The sequence below is a fragment of the Mustela putorius genome, unplaced genomic scaffold, assembly GCF_011764305.1.
Source record: "Mustela putorius furo isolate JIRA1106 unplaced genomic scaffold, ASM1176430v1.1 tig00003858_pilon_pilon_pilon, whole genome shotgun sequence".
NCBI lineage: Eukaryota > Metazoa > Chordata > Mammalia > Carnivora > Mustelidae > Mustela > Mustela putorius.
Window position 1 is genome coordinate 4,755,914 of NW_025422010.1, and position 24,677 is coordinate 4,780,590.

A 24,677-nucleotide genomic window follows, 5' to 3' on the forward strand; every position below is an offset into this window, starting at 1 on the left:
TCAGCACCCTCGCCCACACCTGTCACTTCCTGACTGATTAATTTTAGCCATTCTGACTGGTGTGAGGTGGTATCTCACTGTGGCTTTCATTTGTATTTGACTGACTTCTTTCTTAACATCATGTTTTCAAGGTCTCTCTGTGTTGTAGCACAAATTAGGGTTTCATTCCTTTTTACAGCTGAATAATATTCCATTGCCTAGATAGTCTACTTTTCATTTTCCCGTTCATCTGGCTGATGGACCCTTGGGTTGTTTTCAGCTTTCGGCCATCGTGGATCATGCTGCTGTAGACATTTGTTCTAAGTTTTTGCACAGACCTGTGTTTTCCTCTTTTTTATGCATATACTTAGGAGTGGCTGTGCTGGATGGTAAGGTGACTGTTTAATCCCTTTGGGGAATTGCCAAACTGTTTTCCAAAGCAGCGCTACCATATACATTCCCACCAGCAGTATATGAGGTTCCAATTTTTCCCCATCCTCACCAGCAGTTATTATTGTTGTTTTTTAAAAGATTGTTAAAATTAAAAAAAAAAAAAAAACACCATAATCTCTATTCCCAGTGTGGGCCTCAAACTCAAGACTCCGAGATCAAGGGTCTCATGCTCCCCTGACAGAGCCAGCCAGGTGCCCATGTCTGTCCTTTTGATTACAGCCATTCTAGTGGGTGTAAAGTAGTGTCTCCTGGTGATTTTGATTTGCCTTTCTCTGATGGCAAATGATGTTGAGCATCTTTTCATGTGCTTATGGGTCATTTGTATGTTTTCTTTGAAGAAATGCCTGTTCAGACCCTTTGATTATTTTTAAATTGGGTTGCTTGTATTTTTATTTTTGAGTTGTAGTTCTTTTTCTCTTTTTTGAGGTTTTATTTTTTAATTTTTTTAAGATTTTATTTACTTAAGGATGCCTGGGTGGCTCAGTCAGTTAAGCATCTGCCTTCAGCTCAGGTCATGATCCCAGAGTTCTGGGATCAAGTTCTGCATTGGGCCCCTTGCTCAGCAGGAGGGGGAGTACTGCTTCTCCCTCTCCCTTTGCTGTTCCCCCTGTTCATACTCTCTCTCTCTTACTCTGTCAAATCAATAACATCTCAAAAAGAAAAAGATTTTATTTATTTAAGAGAGAGCATGAGTGGGGGAAAGGGGCAGAGGGAGAAGCAGACTTCCTGCTGAGCAGGGAACCTGATGCAAGGCTTGATCCCAGGACACTGGGATCATGATTTGAGCCAAGGGCAGACACCCAGGTGCCCCTAAAATTTTATTTTATTTTTTTATATATTTTTTAAGATTTTATTTATTTATTTGCCAGAGAGAGAGAGCACAGGCAGGCAGAGTGGCAGCAGAGGCCTATTCTGATGTTGGCCAACTCCCTAACCACTGACTGATATCCAGCAGGTATCCCTCTGGCCTCAGGTTGCTATTCTCCCACTCTTGACCTTCTCAGGGAGATTGACACCTTGCAGCTTTTTCCTAGCTTAGAGATGGGAGTGAGATGTCCCAGGAGGTGGTTCCTTCTTGAGGTTCCCCTTTCTTTTGCCGCGTTGGAATTCAGGTCGTCAATTTCCTCCATCAAGCCTGCTTGGCGCTTGTGCCTTAGGTCTCCTGTGAGTGCCCTGCTATGCTGAGTTCTCCATCCTTCGCCACACAGATGGGTTAGGAATGTGCATGGAGAAGATGCTGAAGTGTGGGGTGGTCTGGGCTCTGTGTCCCTGCCCATCCTCCTAGTCCCTTTCCCAGTGCTGGGTGGGTGGGTAATCTCTGAATTACTGACATTTACCCTGAATTCCCACAATGGGGCCTCTGCCCTGGCTGGGCTGTCTCCTTCCCTGCAGGAACGTATGGACTAAGCAATGCGCTGCTGGAGACGCCCTGGAAGAAGCTGTGCTTTGGGAAGCAGCTCTTCCTGGAGGCCGTGGAGCGGAGCCAGGCACTCCCCAAGGATGTCCTCATTGCCCAGCTCCTGCATGTGCTCAACAATGATGAGGCGTGAGTGAGCGGAGCCTGCTGGGACAAGCAGAGGGTCCCACTTCTTCTCTAGTCCTGGGACATAGAGGCAGGCAGGCTGTGCTGCCCTGGGAGGCTTGTGGAGGTGACTGAGAACAGCTCCTCAGCCCGGGGGTGCCCGATAGACATACTGTTCTTTGTTCCTCTCCTAACTGCTCCCCTCCTGGGTCAGTATACTTGGAAGCTCAATGCTCTCAGAGGCTCGGTGTGGGCCTCTGTGGGGCAGAGAGTAGCTGGAGGTTCCCCATGTCTGCACACAACTGGTGGGAGATTCTAGAAAGCTCCAGGTGCTCAGCAAACCACAGAAGCAAGCAGCCAGCCTGGGAGTATGTCTGGGGGTTAATGTCCTTCCCACATGCTGTCTTACCAGTGCTGTGACACAGACACACCTGTCCCAGGAATCGCCTGGGGGAAAGAAGCTCCTGACCCAACTTCCTTAAGGCACCTCCATGGCCTCTGCACACAGTACCTGGCTCAGGGACGCCCCCCCCCCCCCACCGCCGCCACATGTCATGGTCATCCCACCTGGGAGTCAGAGGTGCTGGCCGTGCTACCTTCCTCCCATGCTGCAGTGTCACCCATACTCAGGCCAGGCCCCTATCCTGCCTAGATGACCTGATAGCCCCTCAGAGAGCCCCAACGGCCTGCCTCCTGCTTCTCTCTACTGGAACCCTTCCCTGCCCCTTGCTTAGTGTCCATCTCCTTTTGGAACCATGATCCTTTTGGAACCACAAACCATGGGACCTTTAGCCTCAGCATAGCCACCCCTCAGGGAAGCCCTAATTGGACTGGTCCAGCATCCCATGCTCAACTGTATGTAAGTCATGTGGCCCTCAGTCTCTTATCTGTCACTCCCGCTGGCCTGAAAAGGGGTCCTGGCCACTTCGACAGCTGTGGTCCCAGCGCCAGCTTCAGTGACGCAAGCTTCAGGGCTCAAGTGGGCTCCTGTCATGTGGAGAGATGCCCATAGGGTACCTCTTGGGGCAGGCATGTGTGTGTGTGTGTGTGTGTGTGTGTCTGTGTGTGTCTGTGTGTGTGTGTGGCTGGGGACCCCTCAGCCAGGCCCCTGCCCCACAGTGCCCCAACCGCTCAGACCTCACCAAGACAGGTAGGTGAGTTTGCTCTGAGAGATGACATCTGTCCTTCCCCGGGGGCAGGGGGTGAGGGGGGTGTTGCCTGCACAGGTCTGACCAGATGGACCACCTCCCCCCAAAGCATTTGCTGATTCAGCAGAGCCTTCCCCAGTGCTGAGTTCATAGGTGCTCCTGTCCCTGGGTCCTGGGAAAGCTCCTGGGGGCCCTGGTAGGGGGAGCTGGGCTGGCAGTCCCTGTCTGGCAGTCTGGGCCCAGTGACAGAGCCCTAAATAAAAGACTGGACCGAGACTTGAGGCCTTCAGCAGAAAAGTGCCCAGAAAACCCTTGTGGTTCCCAAACCACCTTGTGAGGCTGGTAGGCTCCTTGGGCACTGCAGGCCTTGAGGATGGCAGGTGGGGCTGTGGGTAGGTGGGAGGGGGTGTTAGTGACCCCTCCTCTGTCCTTCCAGGCAGCTGCCAGACCCGGCCATTGAGGACCAGGGCAGGGAGTATGTGCAGCCCTTCCTGAGCAAGTACGCGGCTGTGTGTGTACGCTGCCCGGGCTATGGCACCAGGTATGAGGGGCGGCTGGGTGCGTTCAGTCCTGTCCCATGAGGAGCCCTGCCTTCCCTGAATGTTCTGGATCCCAGAGCCTCTGCCCTGTCTACAGGCAGCTGCCATTTCAGCTTGTGGGGCTATGGGGCCAGCAGATATCACAGGTGACAGCTATGGACAAAATGCTCACTGGCCTCCAGGGGCGCTGCAGTGTTTCCTGGGCTGCTTCCTGCTCCCTATGCAGCCATGAGGGGGCTGGGATGGCTGTGGGCTCCCTCAGGTTGCCAGATCCCTGTGGGGCCAGAGGTCTCACTGCCTGGCTCTTCCCCTCACTTCGCCCTGTGTCCTTGGGTCTGTTACATTCTGTGTGTGACCAGTGCAGAATTAGATCATTTCAGCTTGGGGACATCACCCAAGAAAGAGGCAACTTCTGGTCTCAGCCTCAATGGGGGAGGGAATGCCTGGGAAGGAGAAACTGTTGGCATGGGTGTCTACTGCCCCAATAAGTTCCTTCTGTGCCTCTCTCCCTCCTGGGCAGAGGAAGATTGGCTCTGTGTGCCTGGGAGGCCTATCCCATCCCCGTGATTCTGTCTGGGGCAACCTACCTGCTGTACTTGGAGGTGGGTGGTCTGCTGGACCAGCCAGGATGCTCTAGGAGTGCTGTTGTGCACCTGGCCCACCTGGCCTGGAGACAGACTGTGGCCTTGGGCAAAGCAGCATCTTCCTGGATTTCGGCTTGAACCAGGCCCTGTGGGTACCAGCCTTATGCCGGCCTGGTGAGGACTATGATGGATAGACCAAGCTCTTGGGGGCCTGTGGCCACTAAGGACTCAGGGACGGGGTGCTTGGGTGGTGACAAGTGCTTAGAGATGCCACGATGATATCACATGTACTGTGGGTACATGGTGAGGTCAACACATAATGCTTGGTTTTCGAGTTCAGGTTGGCCGGAGTCTTCCATCCTCCAGCAGATGACAGCTTCAAACCCTCTAGCTGGGGGATGGGATGGTAGGCAGGGCCAGGGTGGTGTCAGGGCCCAGCACTGATGCTCAGGGCCCAAGGGTTGTATGCTTGAATGGTGGCCTTTCCATTCTCAGGCTTTTCCCTTGGCAGGTGGCAGGGCATCCATTCTCAGGCTTCTCGAGCACAGACTTGTTTTCTTGACTAAATTACATGCTCATGTGTACCCACGTGCATAAGGCAGAATGCCAGGTCTGCTCCCAGGCCAGGTGTGTGGCTGCTGGGTCCAATCCTGACTGGGACCCCCAGTCTTCAGCATGCATGTGCCTACTCTGGGTATCAGCCTGTACCGGGGCTGCTTGGGGACCTGGTACCTGCCCTCTCTCAGGGTGAGGCAGGTGGTAACAAAGTGAGGACTGTCCTTAGGGACAGCTGGCAGGAAGAGAGAAGGTGTGCTGAGCATTTGGGATGGGTAGTGGGGGAGGAAGACAGGAGAGGGTTCCTGGTGACAGAGACCTCATTTGGGGCTCTACCAGGCAGGCAGAGGGCTGAACATGGGCCCCCTGCTCTCTTTCAGAACCAACACCATCATCCTTGTGGACGCAGATGGGCACGTGACCTTCACAGAGCGTAGCATGCTGGACAAGGACCCCTCCTGCTGGGAGACCAGCACCCACGAGTTCAAGCTGCAGAGCTAACCCCTCTCTGTGAGTGTGGCCATTGGGCTCCTGGAAGGCCCTGCCTCAAGGACCAGTATGGATAGGAGCCTCCTGTAGCCACACACAATGCCTGTGACTTGGGCAGGACCAGGGCCCTCTGGTGTTTCTGTGACCTGTCCGTGTCCGTGTGTCCAGCTTAGGGTCTGCCCTTATGCCGGTGGGAGTGACAAGAGTCCCACAGCCAGGCCTGGGGTAGGCCCAGGTGTGCTGTGTGTGTGTGAAGGCAACTGGGCCTGCACCCTGTCCAAGCATAGAGGCACAAACTCAAGGCACATGCTTCCATGCACACCTGCGGGTGCATGGGCACAGTACACACATATACAGGTAATAGATGGGCACACGCATGCTCAAACACACACACCGATCCTAGCGTACACACATATGCATGCCAGACAGACAGAGATGTGCCTCTCACATCTGCAGGCACTGCCGGCCAGTGGGTCTTTGCTTTGATCAAAACAACAGGGTGTAGACTTGTGTTTAAAAGTGGCTCCCTTTCTCCTAGGCGTGGTCTACTTCTGGACAGTTAGACTTGCTCTTGGAGAGGGGGCTGAAGGATGACAAGAACCCCACGAAAACCCACTGTCATAGAAGCACAGGCTGGTTGGTGGTCTTTTGTGCCCTGGGTGGGGGTGGTCTCCTGTGTGCATGGGGTAGTCCTGTCGGGAGAGGAGGGTGGTCCTGCCTGAAGCACCAGAGGTCCTGTGTATGCTGGAGCACCTTGGTAGGCTCTCAGGCACCTACCTGCCCACTGGGGGTCATGGGTCTTGGGAAGGCCCTCTCAATGAGGGGACACAGCCAACCCTTGCTGTTTCCCTTCTTGGGGAGTCAGACTTCATAGGAATCTGTACTTGAACGTGCGACCGTGATAATAAAATTCTGAGGCTGTGGTGAGTCAATGCATTTCAGGTCCTTGTGTGATGGGGGACAACCGTGCAAAGGCTCAGTAGGGCTGCTTTCTTGGTCTACAGGAACTCCCAAGGCGCACCCACCAGAACAAGCCTCTTCTCACTTTCTTCTTTTGCTCATGGGTCCCTGAGCACCATGATGGAAACCTGAGGGGCCACTGGCCTGTCTATCCGTTTGTCCTTGGGCAGAGGCTGGGGTTGGAGAGAGCCTGTATGCATGGGACATGGTGGGTGGCAGTTACAGGGCCTCCTGAGCTGGGCTGAGGGGCCAGGGACTCATCTGGGTATAGTTGGGAGCCCTTGGGGACCACCCCATGGAATGGTGTGGTCAGGCCTACACTTGGGGTAGACTCTAGAGGCCAGGGGATGGTAGGAATTGATGGGTTTTGGGGCAAGGGGGCAAGTGAAGTCTGTCTCAACCTTAAGACCCTGGTTTGTGGCAAGCAGCCAGGAGTTCCTGTCACTAGCCCAGACTGAGCATCAAGGGGTTCCATGTGTGTCCAGTGCTGAGACCCAGGCTTCCATCGGCCTTTGAAGCTGGCCCCCCAACTTGGCCTTCGTAGAGCCAATGAGAGCTTGGGGTGGGGTGTGGACCTGTACCTGGCCCCACTTGCGTTTTCAACCCTTCCCTCTCTTCACCCTGAGCACCCCTCAGGGGCCTGATGCTCTCCTTGGCTCACTTTGAACTCAGAGGAAAAGTGCTTGATCATGGTCAGATTTGAATGGGCCCCTTAGTGGTGGCATAGCCCACACCCCCAGGCCCAGGGGCAAACACTTGTTGGCTGAGCCACACGGAGCCAGGCTGTCAGCCCAGGCACTGCTGATGCCTCAGTATCCCATGGGCACCCACCCTGGCCAGCATGTCTGCCCTCATGGGGCACCACTAGGCAGGTGCAAAGCCATCTGATGTTTTTCTCTACCCCAGGGACAGGGCCTGTATAGGGATACCCCAACCCTCAACTACCCTGGGCTCCCCAAGTGCCTGAGCCCCCTGAAGAAGCGGCAGCCCAAGATGTAATTCTATTATGTGTTAAGTTGTGTGCCCCCCAAAAGATCTGTTGGCCCTAGCCCCTGTATCTCAAAATGTTACCTTAGGGTCTTTACAGAAGTAATCAAGATAAAATGAAGTCATTAGAGTGGGCTCTAATCAAGTATGACTGATGTCCTTATAAAAAAGGGAAAATTTGGACATGGGGACAGACATGCAGGCAGGCAGGAATGCCTATAAGGACTGGAGCTATGCTCTCCCATGCCAAGAAGCTACCAGAAGCTGAGAGAGACTGGGAACAGATCCTTCTCTGTTTGCCTTTAGAGGGAGCATGGCTTTTTGATGGCTCTTTGATCTCAAACTTCTGGCCTCCAGAACTGTGAGACAATAAATTTCTGTGGTTTAAGCCACTCATTTGTGGTACTCTGTTATGGCAGCTCTAGCAAACTAATACATTTGTGACCTTCATTTTACAGATGAGGAAATTGAGGCTTGAGGAGCTGCCATAACAGTGTCTCAGTCCCTGGGGACATAGGGAGGCAGAGCCTTTGGGCCAGGAAGGAGCAGGATGAGGATAAGGCCTGTCTTGGGGTTTCTTCCCCTTGAAGACTCATGGTCCTCCTATGTTGGTTTCACTTGCTGCCCTGCACCGCCCCCATCGTGTCATTTATCTTGCCTCTGCCATTGCCCTTGGTTGTACTTTCTGCACAGCTTCTGCCCCAGGGCCTTGGCACTTGCTGTCCCTTCTGGTTGAAGAACTATTTCCCCCAAATACTGAAACCACATTCTCCCTCACATCCTGCAGCTCTTTGGTAAAGTCTTGGGGGAGGCATCCTATCTGAAGCTGCAGTCAGCCCTGCCTTGGTCCCTGCTCTATTTTCTATAGCAGTTAGCGTGGTGATGTGCTATGTGTTTTGCTTGATTGTTTCTTGTGTGTCTCCCTGTCAGAACAAGAGCTTTAGGAAAGCAAGGCCATCCTGATGCCCAGGCTAGGTAGACATTTGAACCAAAAATGACCCTGCTGGCACTTCCCAAGCCCCCATTTATTTAGGCCTTGAAGTAAGAACCTTTGTGTGGTTAGAAGGGACCTTGGGAAGCTGCATGTTCTAGAAGTGCTTTTTTTTTTTTTTTTTTTTTTAGATTTTATTTATTTATTTGACAGCAAGAGAGAGAAGAGAGAGCAGGAAGACGAGCAGGAGGAGTGGGAGAGGGAGAAGCAGGCTTTCTGCCAAGCAGGAAACCTGATATGGGGCTCAATCCCAGAACCCTGGGATCATGACCTGAGCCAAAGGCAGACGCTTAAGGACTGAGCCACCCAGGCGCCCCTAGAAGTGCTTTTGACATGCCACACAGGAAGGGCTGGATCTGACCTTGGCATGGCTTAGCTAGTCATCAGATGTGTTGGATCCGTGAGTCCCCAACATGGTCCTCTTTTCCCAGATGGAGGGGGAATTTACCTCCTTTTCAGATGCCCCTTCCTAGATGAACTGCTTCTGCTCTCTGGCTCTAAGTCAGCCAGTTGAAGCGTGTTGGCATGGAGGCAAGAGGTGTGGAAATGACTTGATATGGAAGCCAAGTCTGAGTAAACAAGACCATCTCAGGAATGCAGCCTGGCCTTGAGGCGTGTCTTGGCAGGCCTGAGATCCCTGCCTTTGGCCTGCAGAGACACCTCCCTCCCCACCCCACCCCACCACCAACACCTTATCTTTTGGTCTCATCTTCCAGCAGTTAGCATCATCCAGGCCCTTTAGCAGAGACCTGGCTCATGGGTGAGCTGGGCTCAAGTGGAAAACTAGGAACCAGAGGGAAAAGTTTTCCCCTCAGTTTGGGCTAGAGCTCCAGCTTCTAGGCATCCACCTAAGGCTGGAGTCAGATGGGAACTGTAGGGAGGTCGTGTGGGAAAGCCATGTGGGAAGCCAGCTGTAGTGTGTTGGTGTGAGGTCTCAAGTCTGAGGCAACTCACCAAGCAACAAAGTGTGGAGAGTTCACTAAGGCTGGATGGTGGCATGCCAAGGGTTCCCATGAGCTCTGACCAAGGAAAGCAGTTGGCCCAGCCACTGGGAGACTGGCCTCCCCTGGCCAAGTCCAGGAACTAGAACCTCATGGGGCTTGGTCATATTTTTATTGTGAATTGCCTGGTGCTGACCACTGGGGTAACTGGGTGAACAGAAAGGGGCAGAAAGGGAGGGAAGGGCCTGGATAGGCCTCTACCTTCCTCAACTAGGAACATTCTCTCTCCCCGCCTTTTTTAATCTTTTCATTTTCATTTTGAAATGATTTCAACTTACTAAAAACTTGTCACCCAGTTCCCCCAAATGTTAACACCCTACCCTACATCTAACAACAGTAAAACGATTACAACCAGGAAATTCGCACTGATACTACTACCAGCTAATTTACAAACCTGATTTGAATTTTGCCAGTTGTCCTACTTCTCTTTCCTGAGCCAGGTTCCAATACAGGGTCCAGATCCCACCTCACACTTACTTGTGTCTCCTGTAATTGAAGACAGGTCCTTAGTTTATCTTTGACTTGAATGATCTTGACACTTGAAAAGCACCTGCCAGTTTTTTGTTCGAATGCCCCTCATTTGGGTTCGTCTAATCTTTCAGGTTTTGCCTTTTGGTTAGAAATACCAACAAGTGATGCATGTCCCTCTCAGGAGGGCCACAATATGTCCCTTTTCTGGTGCTGACTTTTGTCTTCATTTTTATTGAGGTAATGATGAGGGAGCTTGAGGCTGGCTGAAGACAAAGCAAAAGCTGGCGTCTTGCACCCCCCTCTCCATCCGCTCCCCCTCTGTCATAAGTGTAGCATCCCTCAGGCAGCCGTGAATGCCTTGAACAATAAGCAAATAGTTAACTTGCAGAGCTCACAATCCTGCTAGACAGGAGTCTCCCGTGGTTTACAAATGTCCTAAATCTCACTAACAAAGGCGATTGATAGCAGGATTGTGACACCCCACCAAAAAGTCTCCCAACTATCTTAATGTTAATGGCTGGTCTAAAGACAACATTGATCCAGCCGCAAGGGCAAGGCCTCCGGTAGGCTTGGGACATTCTGGCACCTTGTAGACCCTCTTTAGCATATGAAAACTCCACTGAAACCTCCCTTCCCCTCACCTTCCCCCAACTGCAGGGTACATAACCTGCTACCCCTCACAACCCGGGGCAGCAGCTCTTCCTGCCCACGGGTCCTGTCCCCACCATTTTGCACCAAAGATGTCTTTCTTGGTCATCGGCTCTGGACCTCAGCCCACCAAACCTCACCTAGGTTCTAGAACTTCATCAGTATCGTTAGTTTACTATACAACGAACACCTTCAGGGTATAAATTTGATGTTTGGATGTGTGTACATTTGTTGGTGACTTCGATCACTTGGCTACCTGGTTGTCTCTCAGGTTTTTCTCCACTTTAGTTACTATTTTAGGTTTGACATTAGTGTCTTGGGGAGAAATTTTGCAACTCTGTAAAGCAATAAAAAAAACCCGCTATCAGTTCTCATACTTCTGCCCCCTATTTTTTAGCATCCGTTATTGTTGTCCGCAGTAGGTTTGTGCTGGCTGCCAAAACGGAGATTTCCTACTTCCATTATTCCTTCCACATTTATTCACTGGAGTTCTGGCTAAGGAAGAGCTCTCTCTTCTCCGTTTACCCATACCCTCCCTTTTCCGAGGTTACTGAAATGGCATTAGCAAGTGGAAAAATGCCGGACAGTTTAGCGTATTTGTCCTTTTTTTCCATTGATTATGCTAATGCTTTTAATTGGAAACGTACTGACTTGTGTGCCTACGGTCCCGCCCGCACTACGTAAACCACGCACACGCCCTCTGCTCCCGGCGTTCCCCGCGCCGCCGGCTCCCTGCGCTTCCCGCGCTCTCCTGTTCCCGGCATCCCCTGCGCTCCCCGTTCCCGGCGCTCCTCGCGGCCGCCGCCCTCCGCGCGGCGGGCCCCGCCCCGGGGGCGACCGTTAGCGCGGCCGCGGCCCGAGCTCCTGGTCCCGCCCACGCGGTCGCGCTATTGGGCGGCGTGCCGTGGCCGCGAGCGCCACGCGCTGCCAATTGGCGGCCTCTGCAGCCCGCTCCGCGATTCCCCCAATGCGGGGCGCCCGCGTGCTGGGATTGGCCACGAGTCTCCAAGGCCCGCCCTCCGCTCGCCCCGCGCGGCAGGCGGGTCCGCGGTCCGGAGAGAGAGCTTAGGAGGCCTTTCTAGATGGCGGCAGCGGCGGCCGTGGCGGTCAGGCCGTGAGGGTCTCCCTCCCTTGGTCGAGCTGCGGGCAGCTCGGGCACGCCGCGGGCGCCGGAGGTAGGTGCGGGGCGCGAGGGGCGCCCCGCGGGCGGGCGCTGCGGCCTGCGCGAGGGCGCGCCCTTCCCCTCCCTCCTTCCCGGGCCGAACGGCGGGGTGGGGCGGAGCGGGAGGGCGCGAGGCGGGGCAGCCACGCGGAGACCCGGCCTTTGTGAAGCATCATGGCCGCGGGCCTCGGAGGACGCGGGGCGGGGGTCCCGCCGTGGCGGGGTGGGGGTGGGGCGGGGGCGAGCCCCAGGCCCAGGTGGCGCCGACGCGGGTCGCTTTCTGCCCGGGCAAAGCCCGAATGTAAAGAGGTTCCTCGTTCTGGGGGCTCGAAGTCGTAGCGTCGCTTTCAGGCGGGAAAGGTACGAACCCGGTTAGTGCTCGCCCAGGATCCTGCCGGGTGTAACAGTTTGGGAAATCTGAGAAGTCGCCTAAGTCTTTTTCTTCTCCAAATGCTCGTGGACCGAGTGTCACTTAGATAGGCGGAATGTGGTTTTGTTGTAACAATGGTCGTGGTAGAAATAAATGGAAGGTGACAACCTGTTGATAGTGATACCTGTCAAGTATCATTCGATGGACTTGGGTTGCTCATGGTAGGAATTTGATTTGCTGTTGTGCATGCTTGCATGTACCTTGATACCTGATGCACGTCAGTCCAGGCTAGGGCTGGTGACTCTGAGGCCAACCAGCAGGCGGAGACCCTCTGTTTCCTGGTCGAAGCCTGGACTCCCAGTCCGAGGCCTCACGCACAGTGGCTCAAATTCTGCCGCAGGCTATCACTCACCAAAGGGAGTGAATGGATAGTCTGGAGTGCGCCTGTGAGTACAGGATGTGAGGCCTGTTAGAGGATGACAAAAGGAATGGATGAGGTCATACTGCTGCTGGGTTGGGCGGGAGGCTGCAGTGTGAGAGGCTTGACGGAAAGGCACCAGCCCCAGCACTGGACATGACAGCCAGCGCCCCAATGCCAGCTCAGCAAGTGGACTTCTGTGAAGGGCGCTGTCCAAGCCTATTGGTTTTACCCCATGTGCCAGGGATCCAGGGAGCCTGCTGCGAGTCTGCTGCTGGCTTATGGTTCACTTGGCAAGCAAGGTTTGCATCCATGTGTTCAATCAGCTGCAGCAGCAGTGAGGCTGATGGTAGAAGAGTCACTCTTTGAGCCCTTTATGGCCAGGCACTCTGTAGGGCACTTCCTGGGGATAGTTTTATAATCTGCCCATGACCTTGGTAGTAGAAAACATGAATCTTACCGGATTGCCTGGTCTTGGTCCCTCTTAGTAGCTGCCCTTCCCCCTTTGGTGGTCTTAGCTAGCTTCCCGGCTTTAATGCCCTCTCTGTTTGACATGACATCTCCCATCGCCTTCTCTAGCCCTGACCTCTCTTCTGAGCTGCTGTCTCTTCAGGATCTCCATATGTTACTTTGATGCCAAGTAACCATGGCCAAACCTAAATCCTTATTTTCACCCACTCCACAACACTTCCCATGCTGCCTTCACCACCTCAATGCATAACAGCTCCATTCATGACCGTAGAGTCACCTGGATTTTTCTCTTAGGCCTCCATACAACACTCAGGACCGTTTCTTACCACCTCCAGCTTAATGTGCTATTCTGAACTGCCTGGTGAGCCTTTTAATTCTTCTCTTTGCTCTCATCCCTGCCCCTCCCCCCCACTCACCCATGAAAGTTTTTCTGGACACAGAAGGATTCTTTTGAACTGTAAGATAGTGTAAAACCAAGGAAGTTAGGAGGGGAGCCAGTTTGCCTGGTGGTAAAGCGGCTTTACCACACTGCTTTCTAGCAGTGTGACTTTGAGCAAGTTGCTTAACCTTTCTGTCCTTAACCTTTCTCTTAGTGCCTGAGAACTGGTGAGTGAAAACGCACCTCTTAGAGCAGGGCCTGCCTAAGGGGTTGGTTGCCTCTGCGTCCCTCGATCCTGCAACCTCAGTGCTTAGACCCTCCTGTCCAGTGGCCCATCTCTTAAGATAAGAGCCTGGTCTCAGTTGCCCTTAGCATGCTGCTTTCACCTGCTGCACTGCACTTCTACCCCAGTCCTTTCCTCTTCTGTTATCTGGAAAATATCCTCTTACCCACCTAGTTCACTCTCTTCTGCTTTCAGGTGGTCTCTGACTGTGTAGTCTTTGCTGTTTGTCCTTTCTGAAGTTGTGCCCCCACCCCCAACTCCTTGTTTTGTTTTTTCTTGATACTTCTTAGCTTTTCTTAGTTGTTTCTTCATCTCTCTTTCTAAAAAGTGAGCTCTGTGAGGTAGGGATTTTGTCTGTTTTGTGTCCTTAGCATCTAGAATGGCACATGGGCCATATAGAAAGCGTTCAGCAAACTTGTTGAATGAGGAGAGCAAGCTTACAGGGGAAAGTAGGGAACTTGTCCGGGACTGCCTTACTGTTAAGTTCTGAACCTTGAGTTGCTGCCGCCTGGGGCTGGTCAGCCTTTCCTGACCTCCCAGGGAGAAGGAACACTTTTTTTTTTCTCTACAGCTCCCTGACCCCACCCCCTCACCTCTTCTAGGCCTCCCTGCTTTGTTGTCATTATCATCTTTGCTTTGTGCTTTGGTGATGGCAGCTGCTTGGTTTTTTAACATGGTAGCAGGTGTCCCCATCCTGTACCACTGTTTGTTTTCAGTTCTCCCCTCCTTTTCAGCTCTCAGAATCACAGATTGGCTCTTGGTAGTGTTTCCACAGACCTACCAGAAGCCGAGAGGTTTGGTCCTGATTTTTATCTGTGTTCTGTAGCACTGTACATGCTGACCTGTCTGTCCTTCTCTGAAATGATATTTGTTGGTTGCCAGGAAACTGGCCTTATTTTGCTCAGTTCTCCTCATGCCTGTTCAGCTGCAGCCTCCTTAGCGTTTACCTCAGTTCTGAGTCTTGTTATCTGTATGCTTTATTCCCTTGATCTTTAGCACCTTTGACAGATATACGTTTGGGGGAAGTATTGTGGTAAAATTCCCACTGAATTCAGAAATGTAAGGACATTTTAGAATCTCGGAAATAGAGTGACAGCTTAGTGGTCATTGCCCTTCCAGCTGTGTCCAGGTGGTGGGAACCTTGTCTCTTGTTCATGGTGGTACATGTAGAAAGCCAGTGAATGAATATTGGTAGAATGAATTAATTAAATCTGAGTAAGCCTCTGGTGTTTATGTTGTGTCTCCTTGAAAGTACAACCATCATGCACTACTTCTTCACTGTAAACTTAAGTGTGTGATATCTGCTGTCTTCTGTTCTGTCCATGCAGCCAGTCAAGCCTGCCCTATGTGGGCATGGGCATGCATGTGCATATCTGCATCCGTGTGCATGGCATGTTCGTGTCTGTGTGTGTGTTTGCATGGTGTGGGAGTGTGTGCGCATACACATTTGCATCTGCACGTGCTTCTCCTGATTTGATGCCCAGCCCCCCTGCAGACCTCTGGGTTTTTGGATTGTTCCTCTGACCTGCCTTTTCACATCATCCCTTTTGTAGTCCTTTCTCTGAAGGGAAGCTTCCCAGAGTTGCATCCTCAACCCTCTTCTTGGTCTGTGTTGCCTCTCTGGGCAGCCTCTCTCCTGTGGTTTTGGTGACTGTCACCTTGCTGATACATTCTGGGCTTCTGTTTCGGGGTCAGTCACGGCTCCAGAGCTGTGGCCTCAGCACCTAATGGACAGATCTGCTTGGAGGCTCCATCCATTCTCCTCTGCAGGCTCCTGCCTGAATGCTGGAACACGTGTGTCCCTCCAGAGGAGAAGTCTCATTCGCCTTCAGTTCCCTCTTGTCTCTGCTCTCCACCTCTACCCGGTCAGCAGTGTGGTCAGTTCTGTGTCTTCACTGTTCTTGAGGGCTCCAGCCCCGTTAACAGAGCCTCTTTCATACCTTTGTGCACTGGCCCGGAGGACTGACTGCCCTCTATGCCTTGGGCATAGGCACTGGGCCTGGCACAGCTGTCAGTTTCCCTTTTCAAATAGGGGCTGAATTGTGGCATGAGAATCACTTCACCCTTGGTGGCTCCTCCCCAGGAGGGAGCCAGGTTCCGGATGGCACCCAGGGCTTCCTGTGCCTTGGCTCCAGCTGTCTCCTGAGTCTCCCCCCACCAAGCCTGGCCAGGTTCCCTTCCCCACAGCCACCACCCCCTCCTCTACTGGGAACAGAACCATGCCACCTCTGGCGACCTCAGCACGCTGCATCACTGTCTCGGTCCACCTGCCACCTTGTGGGCCCAGGAGAGCCCTGGGGTCCCTGGGTGGCAGAGCGCCTGGCCGTACCTCTGAGGCCCTAGTGCCGCAGAGTTGAGCTGAGGGTCTCGCACTCGCCCTCGCCCTCTGACTGACCCAGCCCTAGCAGGTGAGTGGATCCATATCACTCTGATGGCCAGAGGGAGGCCACACACCTTATGTGGTTTCTGGAAAGGGCAACCTTGCACCGCGAGCTTGCTTACCTATTAAACTGAGTTAGGGGAATGCTGCGGTGAAGCTTAACCTAGTTTAAAAAAAAATTTTTTTTTGAGCCTTAATATTAATACTGTTTTTTTTGCTTTTGAAGTAGGAATTACAGTGGACAATTAAGATATTTAATTTTGCACTTACATTATAATTTAGGTTCTGAAGGAAGAATGTAGAGCAGTTGTTTTAAAGCCTAGAAGGTTCTCTAAGGCAATAGCATTTCACATTCTTTACTACACTGTTAATAGCACTTGACTCTCAGTACCAGGGAAGCAGAAGGTTTCTGTCATTTTGTGACGATGTTTTTAAATCTCTTTGCAGGTGGAAGAAGAAAGGTGCCACTTTGGCATGAAGACAGACTCACTTAGTCGTCAGTCATTTAAGCTGAGTGCATTGTGATTTCCAATAATTGAGGCAGTGGTTCTAAAAGCTGTCTACATTAATGAAAAGAGCAATGTGGCCAGCTTGACTAAGGCGCCAGCGTGTGCAGCGCGGGCAGGACGGCACCCGGGTCTCAACGGACTTGTGCATGTTAGCTGTATAGATTTATGTAAGGTTTTTTAAAACTCTGGTCTTTTAAAATAGTCTTAACCACTTTTACTATGGAGACATATGAGAGTCCCTCTCCTCTCCCGCGTGAGCCCGCAGGAGGAGCGGTGATGGAGAACCGAGCTTGCCCCCTCCAAGCGCTGCCCCGTGAACAGTCTCCACCACCTCCCCTGCAAACGTCCAGTGATGCAGAGGTAATGGACGTTGGCTCTGGTGGTGATGGACAGGCCGAACCCCCTGCTGAGGACCCGCTCAACTTCTACGGAGCTTCTCTTCTCTCCAAAGGATCCTTCTCTAAGGCCCGCCTCCTCATAGACCCGAACTGTAGTGGCCACAGCCCGCGCACCGCCCGGCACGCACCTGCGGTCCGGAAGTTCTCCCCTGACCTTAAGTTGCTTAAGGATGTAAAGATTAGCGTGAGCTTTACCGAGAGCTGCAGGAGTAAGGACAGGAAGGTGCTGTACACAGGAGTGGAGCGCGACACTCGTGCAGAGTGCGGTCTGGCCCTTAGCCCTGTCAGTGGAGACGTGCATGCTTGTCCCTTTGGCGGGAGTGTTGGGAATGGGGTAGGTATAGGGGGTGAGAGTGCTGATAAGAAGGATGAGGAGAATGAGCTGGATCAGGAAAAGAGAGTGGAGTACGCAGTGCTCGATGAGTTAGAAGATTTTACTGACAATTTGGAGCTAGATGAAGAAGGAGCAGGCGGGTTCACGGCTAAAGCAATCGTGCAGAGAGACAGAGTGGATGAAGAGGCCTTGAACTTCTCCTATGAGGTATGTTGGCGACCCCTCCTTTGGAGCACTCTTAGCAAAACCCAAAGAAGTGTTGGGAACTGCATCATCTTTTGAAAGCTGATGTTACAGAGGAAAAAAAAAACCCATATGAGGTGGAATAATGTTAATGTGGAAAAGAAAAAAACTGTAAGAAATCCAAGTTTTAAAACTTGGATATAAAACTGGCTGAGCAGTCGACTTTGTACCCTTTATGCAGCCTGAGTTGGAAGGTGCTGCTGATGGCGTGTGCACCTATGCCAAGTGTCAAGTGTGTTGGTTGCAGTTTTCAGTTTTTTCCTGTTTGTTTTTCAGATAATCACGCAACATAAAGGCATACCTAGGCCCCCACTTGAGAGTGCCTCGTTTCTGTGTCTGTTCTCACTAATGCTGTTGAGCTTGCCTACGGTACAGGAACACAGGCTCTGGGGGCCCTGGTGTCTGAACAGCATGTTTTGCAGGATGATTTTGACAACGATGTTGATGCTCTGCTGGAAGAGGGTCTTTGTGCTCCCAAAAAGAGAAGAATGGAGGAGAAGTACGGAGGAGACAGTGACCATCCATCTGATGGAGAGACAAGTGTGCAGCCAATGATGACCAAGATTAAAACTGTGCTAAAAAGTAAGTCAGCCAGGTAGAAAGTCATGTGTTCGTGGGGTGGCAGAAGTGCTGGTTAGAGAGCCCTTGGGTGCCAGGCAGTGGTCTGAGCAGTGGGCACATGTTTGAGGGAGGACAGGCACGTGTGATGAGGGGAAACAGACAAGACACGGGGGGGTGCACCAGATGCACGATGACCTGGTTACAGATTGTGGTGTCCACTGTGGTTGCACACCGGAGTAGCTGGTGTTGTGCAGGGGAATGGGGGGGCACTTCTGATGGGGTGAGGAGTTGGTGATGGTGTTGTTGCTGGGAGATGAGAAGATGGACAACTGGGGATGTGAGGCCAAGGCCAGAGGTGGGTGCAGCACTGTGGCAGGTGATGGTTGCAGTGTGGGTTCTGGATTCAATGCCAAGTGTCAGGAGAAGCCTCTAGAAGCAGGCTGGTGTTGTTAAACAGTTTTTGTCTAAAAGCATAGCTCGTATGGCTGCAGCCTGGTGTGTGTGCTTTAGGTGGCCAGGGTCGGAGCTCCTATGGTAGGGGTAAAGGTGTTCCAAAAGTGCACTTGGATTTGGGGTTGGGGGGAGCAGTCGGCCTGGAGTTGCCTGGGGGGCTTGGGCATTGGGCCTTGCGACGAGACTGAACAGAAGATGCATGGGGACTCGGGAGCACAGTTGAGACCTTAGGCTGAGGACTGGGGTGCAGAAGGTGGCCAAGCGTGATGGGAGGGAAACGAGGTGTAGGTGGGGTGCAGTCTTCCACAGCAGAGTGGATGGGTTGGGTGTGCCGGGCGCCACAAAGCCCTGTCTGTTATGAGCGGTCTGGTTTAGGTTCACAGTGCTGGCCATGACTGCAGGCTTGCCACTGGACCTGCCTGCACGGGGCACTGCTGTGCCTTTCCCTCTGCAGCCTTCTGCTCCACCTCACCTGCCTGGCAGCCTGCCCAACAGTGCTGCCTTCCAGGAGCTGCAGCATGGGCCTCACACTCACAGGCTGTGTGTAAGCTGCACGTGAACTCTTCAAACGACTGGGCCAATTTTATCACTGCTACTTGTCACAAATGAGTAGGATCTGTGTCCCTTATTGTACTTTGCTGGAATTTTGTTTGTCTCTCTTTGTCCTGACTCAGCCCAAAGCTGGTGTAAGGCAGCTCCTTGGCTCTAGCCTGGGTAGGGGAGAGTGCCTAACAGTGTCTCTGCACCTCTGACCTGTAGTGCTCCCTCCTGTGGGCCATCCTGGTATCAGCTAGCTATCAAGCCAGTATTGTTACGTTCTGATATCAGGCCAGGGCTTAACATTGCTGGCTGGGGACCTGGCACGGGGATGGCTACTCCCTTGTCCGTGAGAGTTCTTCATGCCATTTCATTATGTCTCTGTTTTTAAGTTTTCATTTGTTTTTTTCTTTTGTTCCTAAATTACTTGCTCCTAGTTCCTATAAATTTCAGTAAAGTCTGTACTTTTCCTAGTCACTGGGCCTGTCAGTGGCAGATATCAAGTGTGTGATATGTCTTGAGCTTTTTTCTGTGACTGTCTGTAAAGCAAAGAAGGGATTGGGAGTAGTGTTTTTAAAACTGATTTAGAAACGTATGAATTGAGGGCACCTGGTTGGCTCAGTGGGTTAAGCCTCTGCCTTTGGCTCATGTCATGATCTCAGGATCCTGAAATGGAGCCCTGCATCAGGCTCTCTGCTCAGCGGGGTGTCTGCATTCCCACTCTCACCCCCACCCACACCCTGCGTGCCTCTCTGCCTACTTGTGATTTCTCTCTCTGTAAAATAAATAAATAAAATCTTTTTAAAAAATTAAATTTAATTTTTAAAAAATGAATGAATTGGAAGTAGTGTTTCATTTGCCGGTGAGAGTGTGCAGCTCAGGTACAAGGAACACTTGCTCTCGAGTCATGGGAGCAGTGGTCAGCAGGCATGCAATAGATTAGCAAAGCTTACTCAGCCCCTGGGGCGCCTCTGGCCACAGCCAAGGCAGGCAATGAGGGATTGAGGACCATGGTTCCCACAGCTTGCAGACAGCAGCTGAGGTCAGGACTTGCGTCTTGCAGAACCTCGTCCCAGGCTCCTTCATGTACCACGTGCTGTTCTAGGCCCAAGAGGACAGCAGTGAACAAGGCAGACAGCTTCCTGGTTGAGGAGGGACTTAGATTCTCTGGATTGGAGCCATATAAACAAGCACAGCATTGAGAACAGAGTTCATGCATGGGTGGTGCTGAGTGGGCAGGCAGGGCTGGGTAGGCTCTGTCTGGTGGGGGGGGTGGGGTACTCCCCACTCCCCTAGTTCTTTTTTTTTTTTTTAAAGATTTTATTTATTTATTTGACAGAGAGAGATCACAAGTAGGCAGAGAGGCAGACAGAGAGAGGAGGAAGCAGGCTCCCCACCGAGCAGAGAGCCCGATGCGGGACTCAATCCCAGGACCCTGAGATCATGACCTGAGCCGAAGGCAGCGGCTTAACCCACTGAGCCACCCAGGCGCCCTCCCCTAGTTCTTTAGACGTTCTTTTCTATCCTCAGTTGACTCTGCTATTTTTATCTGCCTTGGGTCATAATTTTGAAGCCATCTCTATAACTCCCAAGTGTTTTTGAAGTGAATGTGGAATTCTCTTGTCTTCCGTGCAGGTCGTGGCCGTCCTCCTACAGAACCATTGCCCGATGGGTGGATCATGACATTCCATAACTCCGGAATCCCAGTGTACCTACACAGAGAGTCTCGGGTGGTCACCTGGTCCAGGCCGTACTTCCTGGGAACGGGAAGCATACGGGTAGGGGATGCATCAGTCATGAATTTAGTCTTGTAAGTTTGCTGACTGAATATGCACGTGCTGTGTTTGCATGGTAGCCAGGAAGAGGCAAGTGGAAGTCTTCAGATGTTCGGAACTCGGGGGTCATCCTTGTAATCTGTGTTGCAATTTCACTATCCACAGAAACATGATCCTCCTCTGAGCAGCATTCCATGTCTGCATTACAAGAAAATGAAGGACAATGAGGAAAGAGAGCAAAACAGTGAGCTCGCCCCCAGTGGGGAAGTGTCCCCTGTCAAGCCCCTGAGCCGATCTGCAGAGTTGGAGTTCCCCCTGGAAGAGCCCGACTCCATAGGAGCTGACTCGGGGGCCCTAGATGAGAAGGACACACTGGGGGCTGAGGCTGCCCCTGGGGCCCTGGGGCAGGTGAAGGCCAAGGTTGAGGTGTGCAAAGACGAATCAGTTGGTAAGTTTCTGGGGTGAACTTTCTTTCCTTCCTTGCTGGCTCGGATCCATCTGCAGGGATATGGCTGCACTCCACGCCTTCCTTAGGGTCACATTCCTCCTGCTGAAGGCCACCTGTACTGCTTTTTCCAATGAGGAAGGGACTTCTGGGGACCTCTCTCCATTCTTACATGGTGGGAAATGCCTGTCTCCATGATTTAGGACCTATCTTGGTCTGCGGACCCCACATGGGTGCTGCCATGGACATGGCTGCTGTCAGTATGGACTGTCCTTTTTCTCTGGTGACCTTTCCTGAAATCCTGATTTTTCAATAGCACGTGCTCACATGGTGTCATTTTGATCTCTCCTGATACACTCACAATGAACTTCTTCAATCTACAGATTTAGTACTGACAGATAGCCACTATTCTGTGGATGTTCCCCCTCTTCAACCCCATGATGGCTTTTGGCTCTGTGTCAGTGTTTCTCTTCTTTCTTCTGTGTTTTTTAGCTTAGGCCTACCCATGCAAGTCTTAACTGTTTCTACAATGGTGGCAGACGTCTCAGCTCACCTGCTAAATCTCTTTCAAAGAGGACTTGGTGTTTTTAGGGTTTTTGGTTATTGTTATTTAGATATTGTCTGAGTATTGTTGCCCAGCCTTTCTTGTAACTCTTAGGTTTGAGGAGCCTAGAAAAGCTAAGGCAGAGTGGGGGCTGGGGGGAGGCACCACTGCTGAGGGAGGGGTGGCCTTGGTGGAGAGGGCCAGTTGGAGCCTTAAGCATCTGGGGAAAGGCAGGGTGTGTCACTGGCCCCCAGCTTCTCCTGTGCACTGACTGCCTTCTCCCCCTGACCTGCGTGCCTTTTGCCTTCCTCCCCACCATGTCAGCTTCCCCTGTCTTCTGTCTATATCAGGGCTTTTCTCAGGACCCAGCTGGACAGGAGCTTATGCTTTAAGACCTCAACATAATGGTTTCTTTCTTCAAATCCATCTTTTTACGCACACGACACCTGGATTTGTTCTTTTCGGAAAACACCTGTTTTCGCATCTGATTTTAGTCCCGTGGGAGAGGTGACCACTTGGACTTGTTTCCAGACTTCCTTCCTTGTGTTCACGTGTAAAGAAATACGTGGTTTAGGGGTGTAATCTAGTGGGTGCAGGTATATTGTTTCACAGCCCAGCGCTTTAACCATGTATTTCTGTCTTGCATGTGGAACTCCTCCCTCTGCTTCTGCACGTATTGTTCTTTAGGGCTGAGTGTGAGGCCCAAGAGTCCCTGCCTCAGGGCTTACACTTGAGTAAGAAACCAGTGAGGGTGATGTGAGCCTCTAGGATATCTTGAGAGAGAGAGAGAGAGGTAGTGGGTACAACAGTAAAAGCAGGGGGCCCCTGGGAACGTCACTGAGTGGGGTGGGTGGTGATCAGTAGGACCAGTAGGACCTGTGTGGGGAGAGGCATGCCAGGGCCGCAGCTGCCTGGGTGTGTTGCTGAGTGTGCGAGCAGCCAGGGTGGTTGGAGGGGAGAGTGCAAGGTGCGCAGTGCTTCAGCTGCTGTGGTACTTGTTTTGATATGGGAAGAAAAGTCTTGAAGGCCAGCTGGTTTGTTGTTGTTGTTGTTGTTTTTAAAGCTTTTTTTCTTCTTGTTCCAAATAGACTAAAAGAGCATCTCAGAACTTTGCCCATATGGGATTTTCCTGAGTAATTTGAGTGACAGGACCTGATTCAGGGGTGCCTGGGTAGCTCCGTTGGTTACGAGTCTGCCTGAGGCTCAGGTCATGATCGCAGGGTGCTGGGATCGAGCCCCATATTTCTCCTCTCCTCCCTCTCCTTCTACCCCTCTCCCACACTTGTGCTCTTCTCACTTGCGCAGTCTCTCTCTCTCTCAAATAGATAAGTAAAATCTTAAAAGAAAGAAAACATAAAAGGACCTGATTCTTTGCTTTCTTTGCCCTTCAGAAGGAAAAGGGAAAGGGGAATGGGGAATGGCATGGCAGGACCTGTTTGATGGGCAGCCTAGCACCATCCTACTCACTGGACGGAGGAATCATGACTCTTGGGTTAGAAGTTAGCAGTTTTGTTCTGTGGTAAATCCACACAGATCTTGAGGAATTTCGGAACTACCTGGAAAAGCGTTTTGACTTTGAGCAAGTCACTGTGAAGAAATTCAGGACTTGGGCCGAGCGGCGGCAGTTTAACCGAGAAATGAAACGGAAACAGGCCGAGTCTGAGAGGCCCATCCTGCCAGCCAATCAGAAGCTCATCACCCTGTCTGTGCAGGATGCACCCACAAAGAAAGGTGAGTTGGGGTGTGTAAATTTTCTCTTCGGCAAATGGGTGATCCTGTTGTTTTTCACTTGATGGTCTTAGAACGTATGCTGTGTGTGTGAGTTGCATTTGTTTCTAAGCTTATGTCGATCGTATGAATGCAGAGGTGCACTGCGTTCACATTGGTGAGCCCCTAATTCAGTGAGGCACTAATGTGGATGGTGAGAGCTGGCCCTGAGAGCTAGCTTGCCACAGGTCCTCACGCTGTTGCTGAGATAGACCTTCTTGTCACAGAGTTTGTCATTAACCCTAATGGGAAGTCCGAGGTCTGCATCCTGCACGAGTACATGCAGCGAGTCCTCAAGGTCCGCCCTGTTTATAATTTCTTTGAATGTGGTAAGTTTGACCTCCCTCACCTCAGCCTTGAAGAATCCTACACCTCACTGGGGCCATGGCTGGGGAGGTGGGAACTGACCGTTAACCCCACTCTGCTGGGAGAGAAGTGAAAGGGCATGGCAGGGAGAAGGGTGCTGCAGAGGGGCGGGTTGGTTTCCCAGCCATGTACCCCTTCTGCGGGCAGATGCCCCCGCCTCCCCCTTTCACCATTCCCACTACCCCCACTCCCACCTTCCTCTCATCCCCTGCTCTGAGAAAGGCTCTCTCACTGTGTCTCCACTTGCCCCCAGGTGGGTGAAGGGGCCTCAGGCTTGCACTTCCCACCAGCTGTCTCCTGTTGTCATCTGCATCACACCTTTGTGAAAACCAGTTTAATCTTCCCCGTGGAACCCTGAACCCAGGCGTCACTCATCGTTTTCATGTTGTTGCTTGGCTTCCTGCGTCTGTACATCTCTGTTCTTCACAGTCTTCTGTCCATCTTTCATAGACATTGTTCCCTGTGCCTGTTGGCTTGGCCTCTGGCCTCCTGTTTCCCTTCCAGCTTATTGGTCCTCCGTTTCCCAGTTTTCCTGGCATGCTGTCTGCCTGCTGCCTAGTCCTTGGCCCTATTTCCGTGCCTCAGGGAGTGCCCATGTCTCCCTTCCAGCAGTAGCCCCAACCCTGCCTTATCTGTTGGTGCTAGCAGATTGTATGTGTGCACATATGCACGCTTTTAATGTCTTGTAAGCATTTTTAAAACCATGATTTTAATTTTAAGAGAACCCAAGTGAACCTTTTGGTGCCTCGGTGACCATTGATGGTGTGACCTATGGATCTGGAACTGCAAGCAGCAAAAAACTTGCGAAGAACAAAGCTGGTAATGTGGCTACTTAGATGTCAGAGACCCATGCTGCCCACAGTGTCTGCCCCTCCCCTTGGCTAGGGAGTGCTGGGCATGGGGAAAAGCCATTTGATTTATGTAATCTTTTAACTTGGTTTTTTAAAAAGTATGT

At 52.0% G+C, this 24,677-nt stretch overlaps 2 protein-coding genes across 7 annotated transcripts in view; both read left to right on the forward strand.

Moving 5' to 3' along the window:
* The window catches only part of TANGO2 (transport and golgi organization 2 homolog), a 41,254-nt gene extending 35,053 nt beyond the window's left edge, over positions 1 to 6,201 (forward strand). For 5 of the 6 annotated variants that reach the window (XM_004742620.2, XM_004742618.2, XM_045065335.1 and 2 more), the window contains 3 exons: positions 1,825 to 1,978; positions 3,539 to 3,643; positions 5,161 to 6,201. In XM_004742620.2, the coding sequence (XP_004742677.1) occupies positions 1,825 to 1,978; positions 3,539 to 3,643; positions 5,161 to 5,281 (380 nt within the window). In that variant the 3' untranslated portion in view covers positions 5,282 to 6,201. The remainder of the gene's footprint in view (positions 1 to 1,824; positions 1,979 to 3,538; positions 3,644 to 5,160) is intronic. The other variant, XM_004742619.2, reaches the window with a different exon arrangement.
* Positions 6,202 to 11,334: 5,133 nt separating this feature from the next.
* Positions 11,335 to 24,677, forward strand: part of DGCR8 (DGCR8 microprocessor complex subunit) — a 36,454-nt gene continuing 23,111 nt past the window's right edge. Inside the window, exons 1-8 of the mRNA XM_045065336.1 lie at positions 11,335 to 11,502; positions 16,238 to 17,238; positions 17,697 to 17,856; positions 20,461 to 20,603; positions 20,766 to 21,048; positions 23,123 to 23,320; positions 23,584 to 23,685; positions 24,443 to 24,541. Coding sequence (XP_044921271.1) covers positions 16,519 to 17,238; positions 17,697 to 17,856; positions 20,461 to 20,603; positions 20,766 to 21,048; positions 23,123 to 23,320; positions 23,584 to 23,685; positions 24,443 to 24,541 — 1,705 coding nt within the window. The 5' untranslated portion in view covers positions 11,335 to 11,502; positions 16,238 to 16,518. The remainder of the gene's footprint in view (positions 11,503 to 16,237; positions 17,239 to 17,696; positions 17,857 to 20,460; positions 20,604 to 20,765; positions 21,049 to 23,122; positions 23,321 to 23,583; positions 23,686 to 24,442; positions 24,542 to 24,677) is intronic.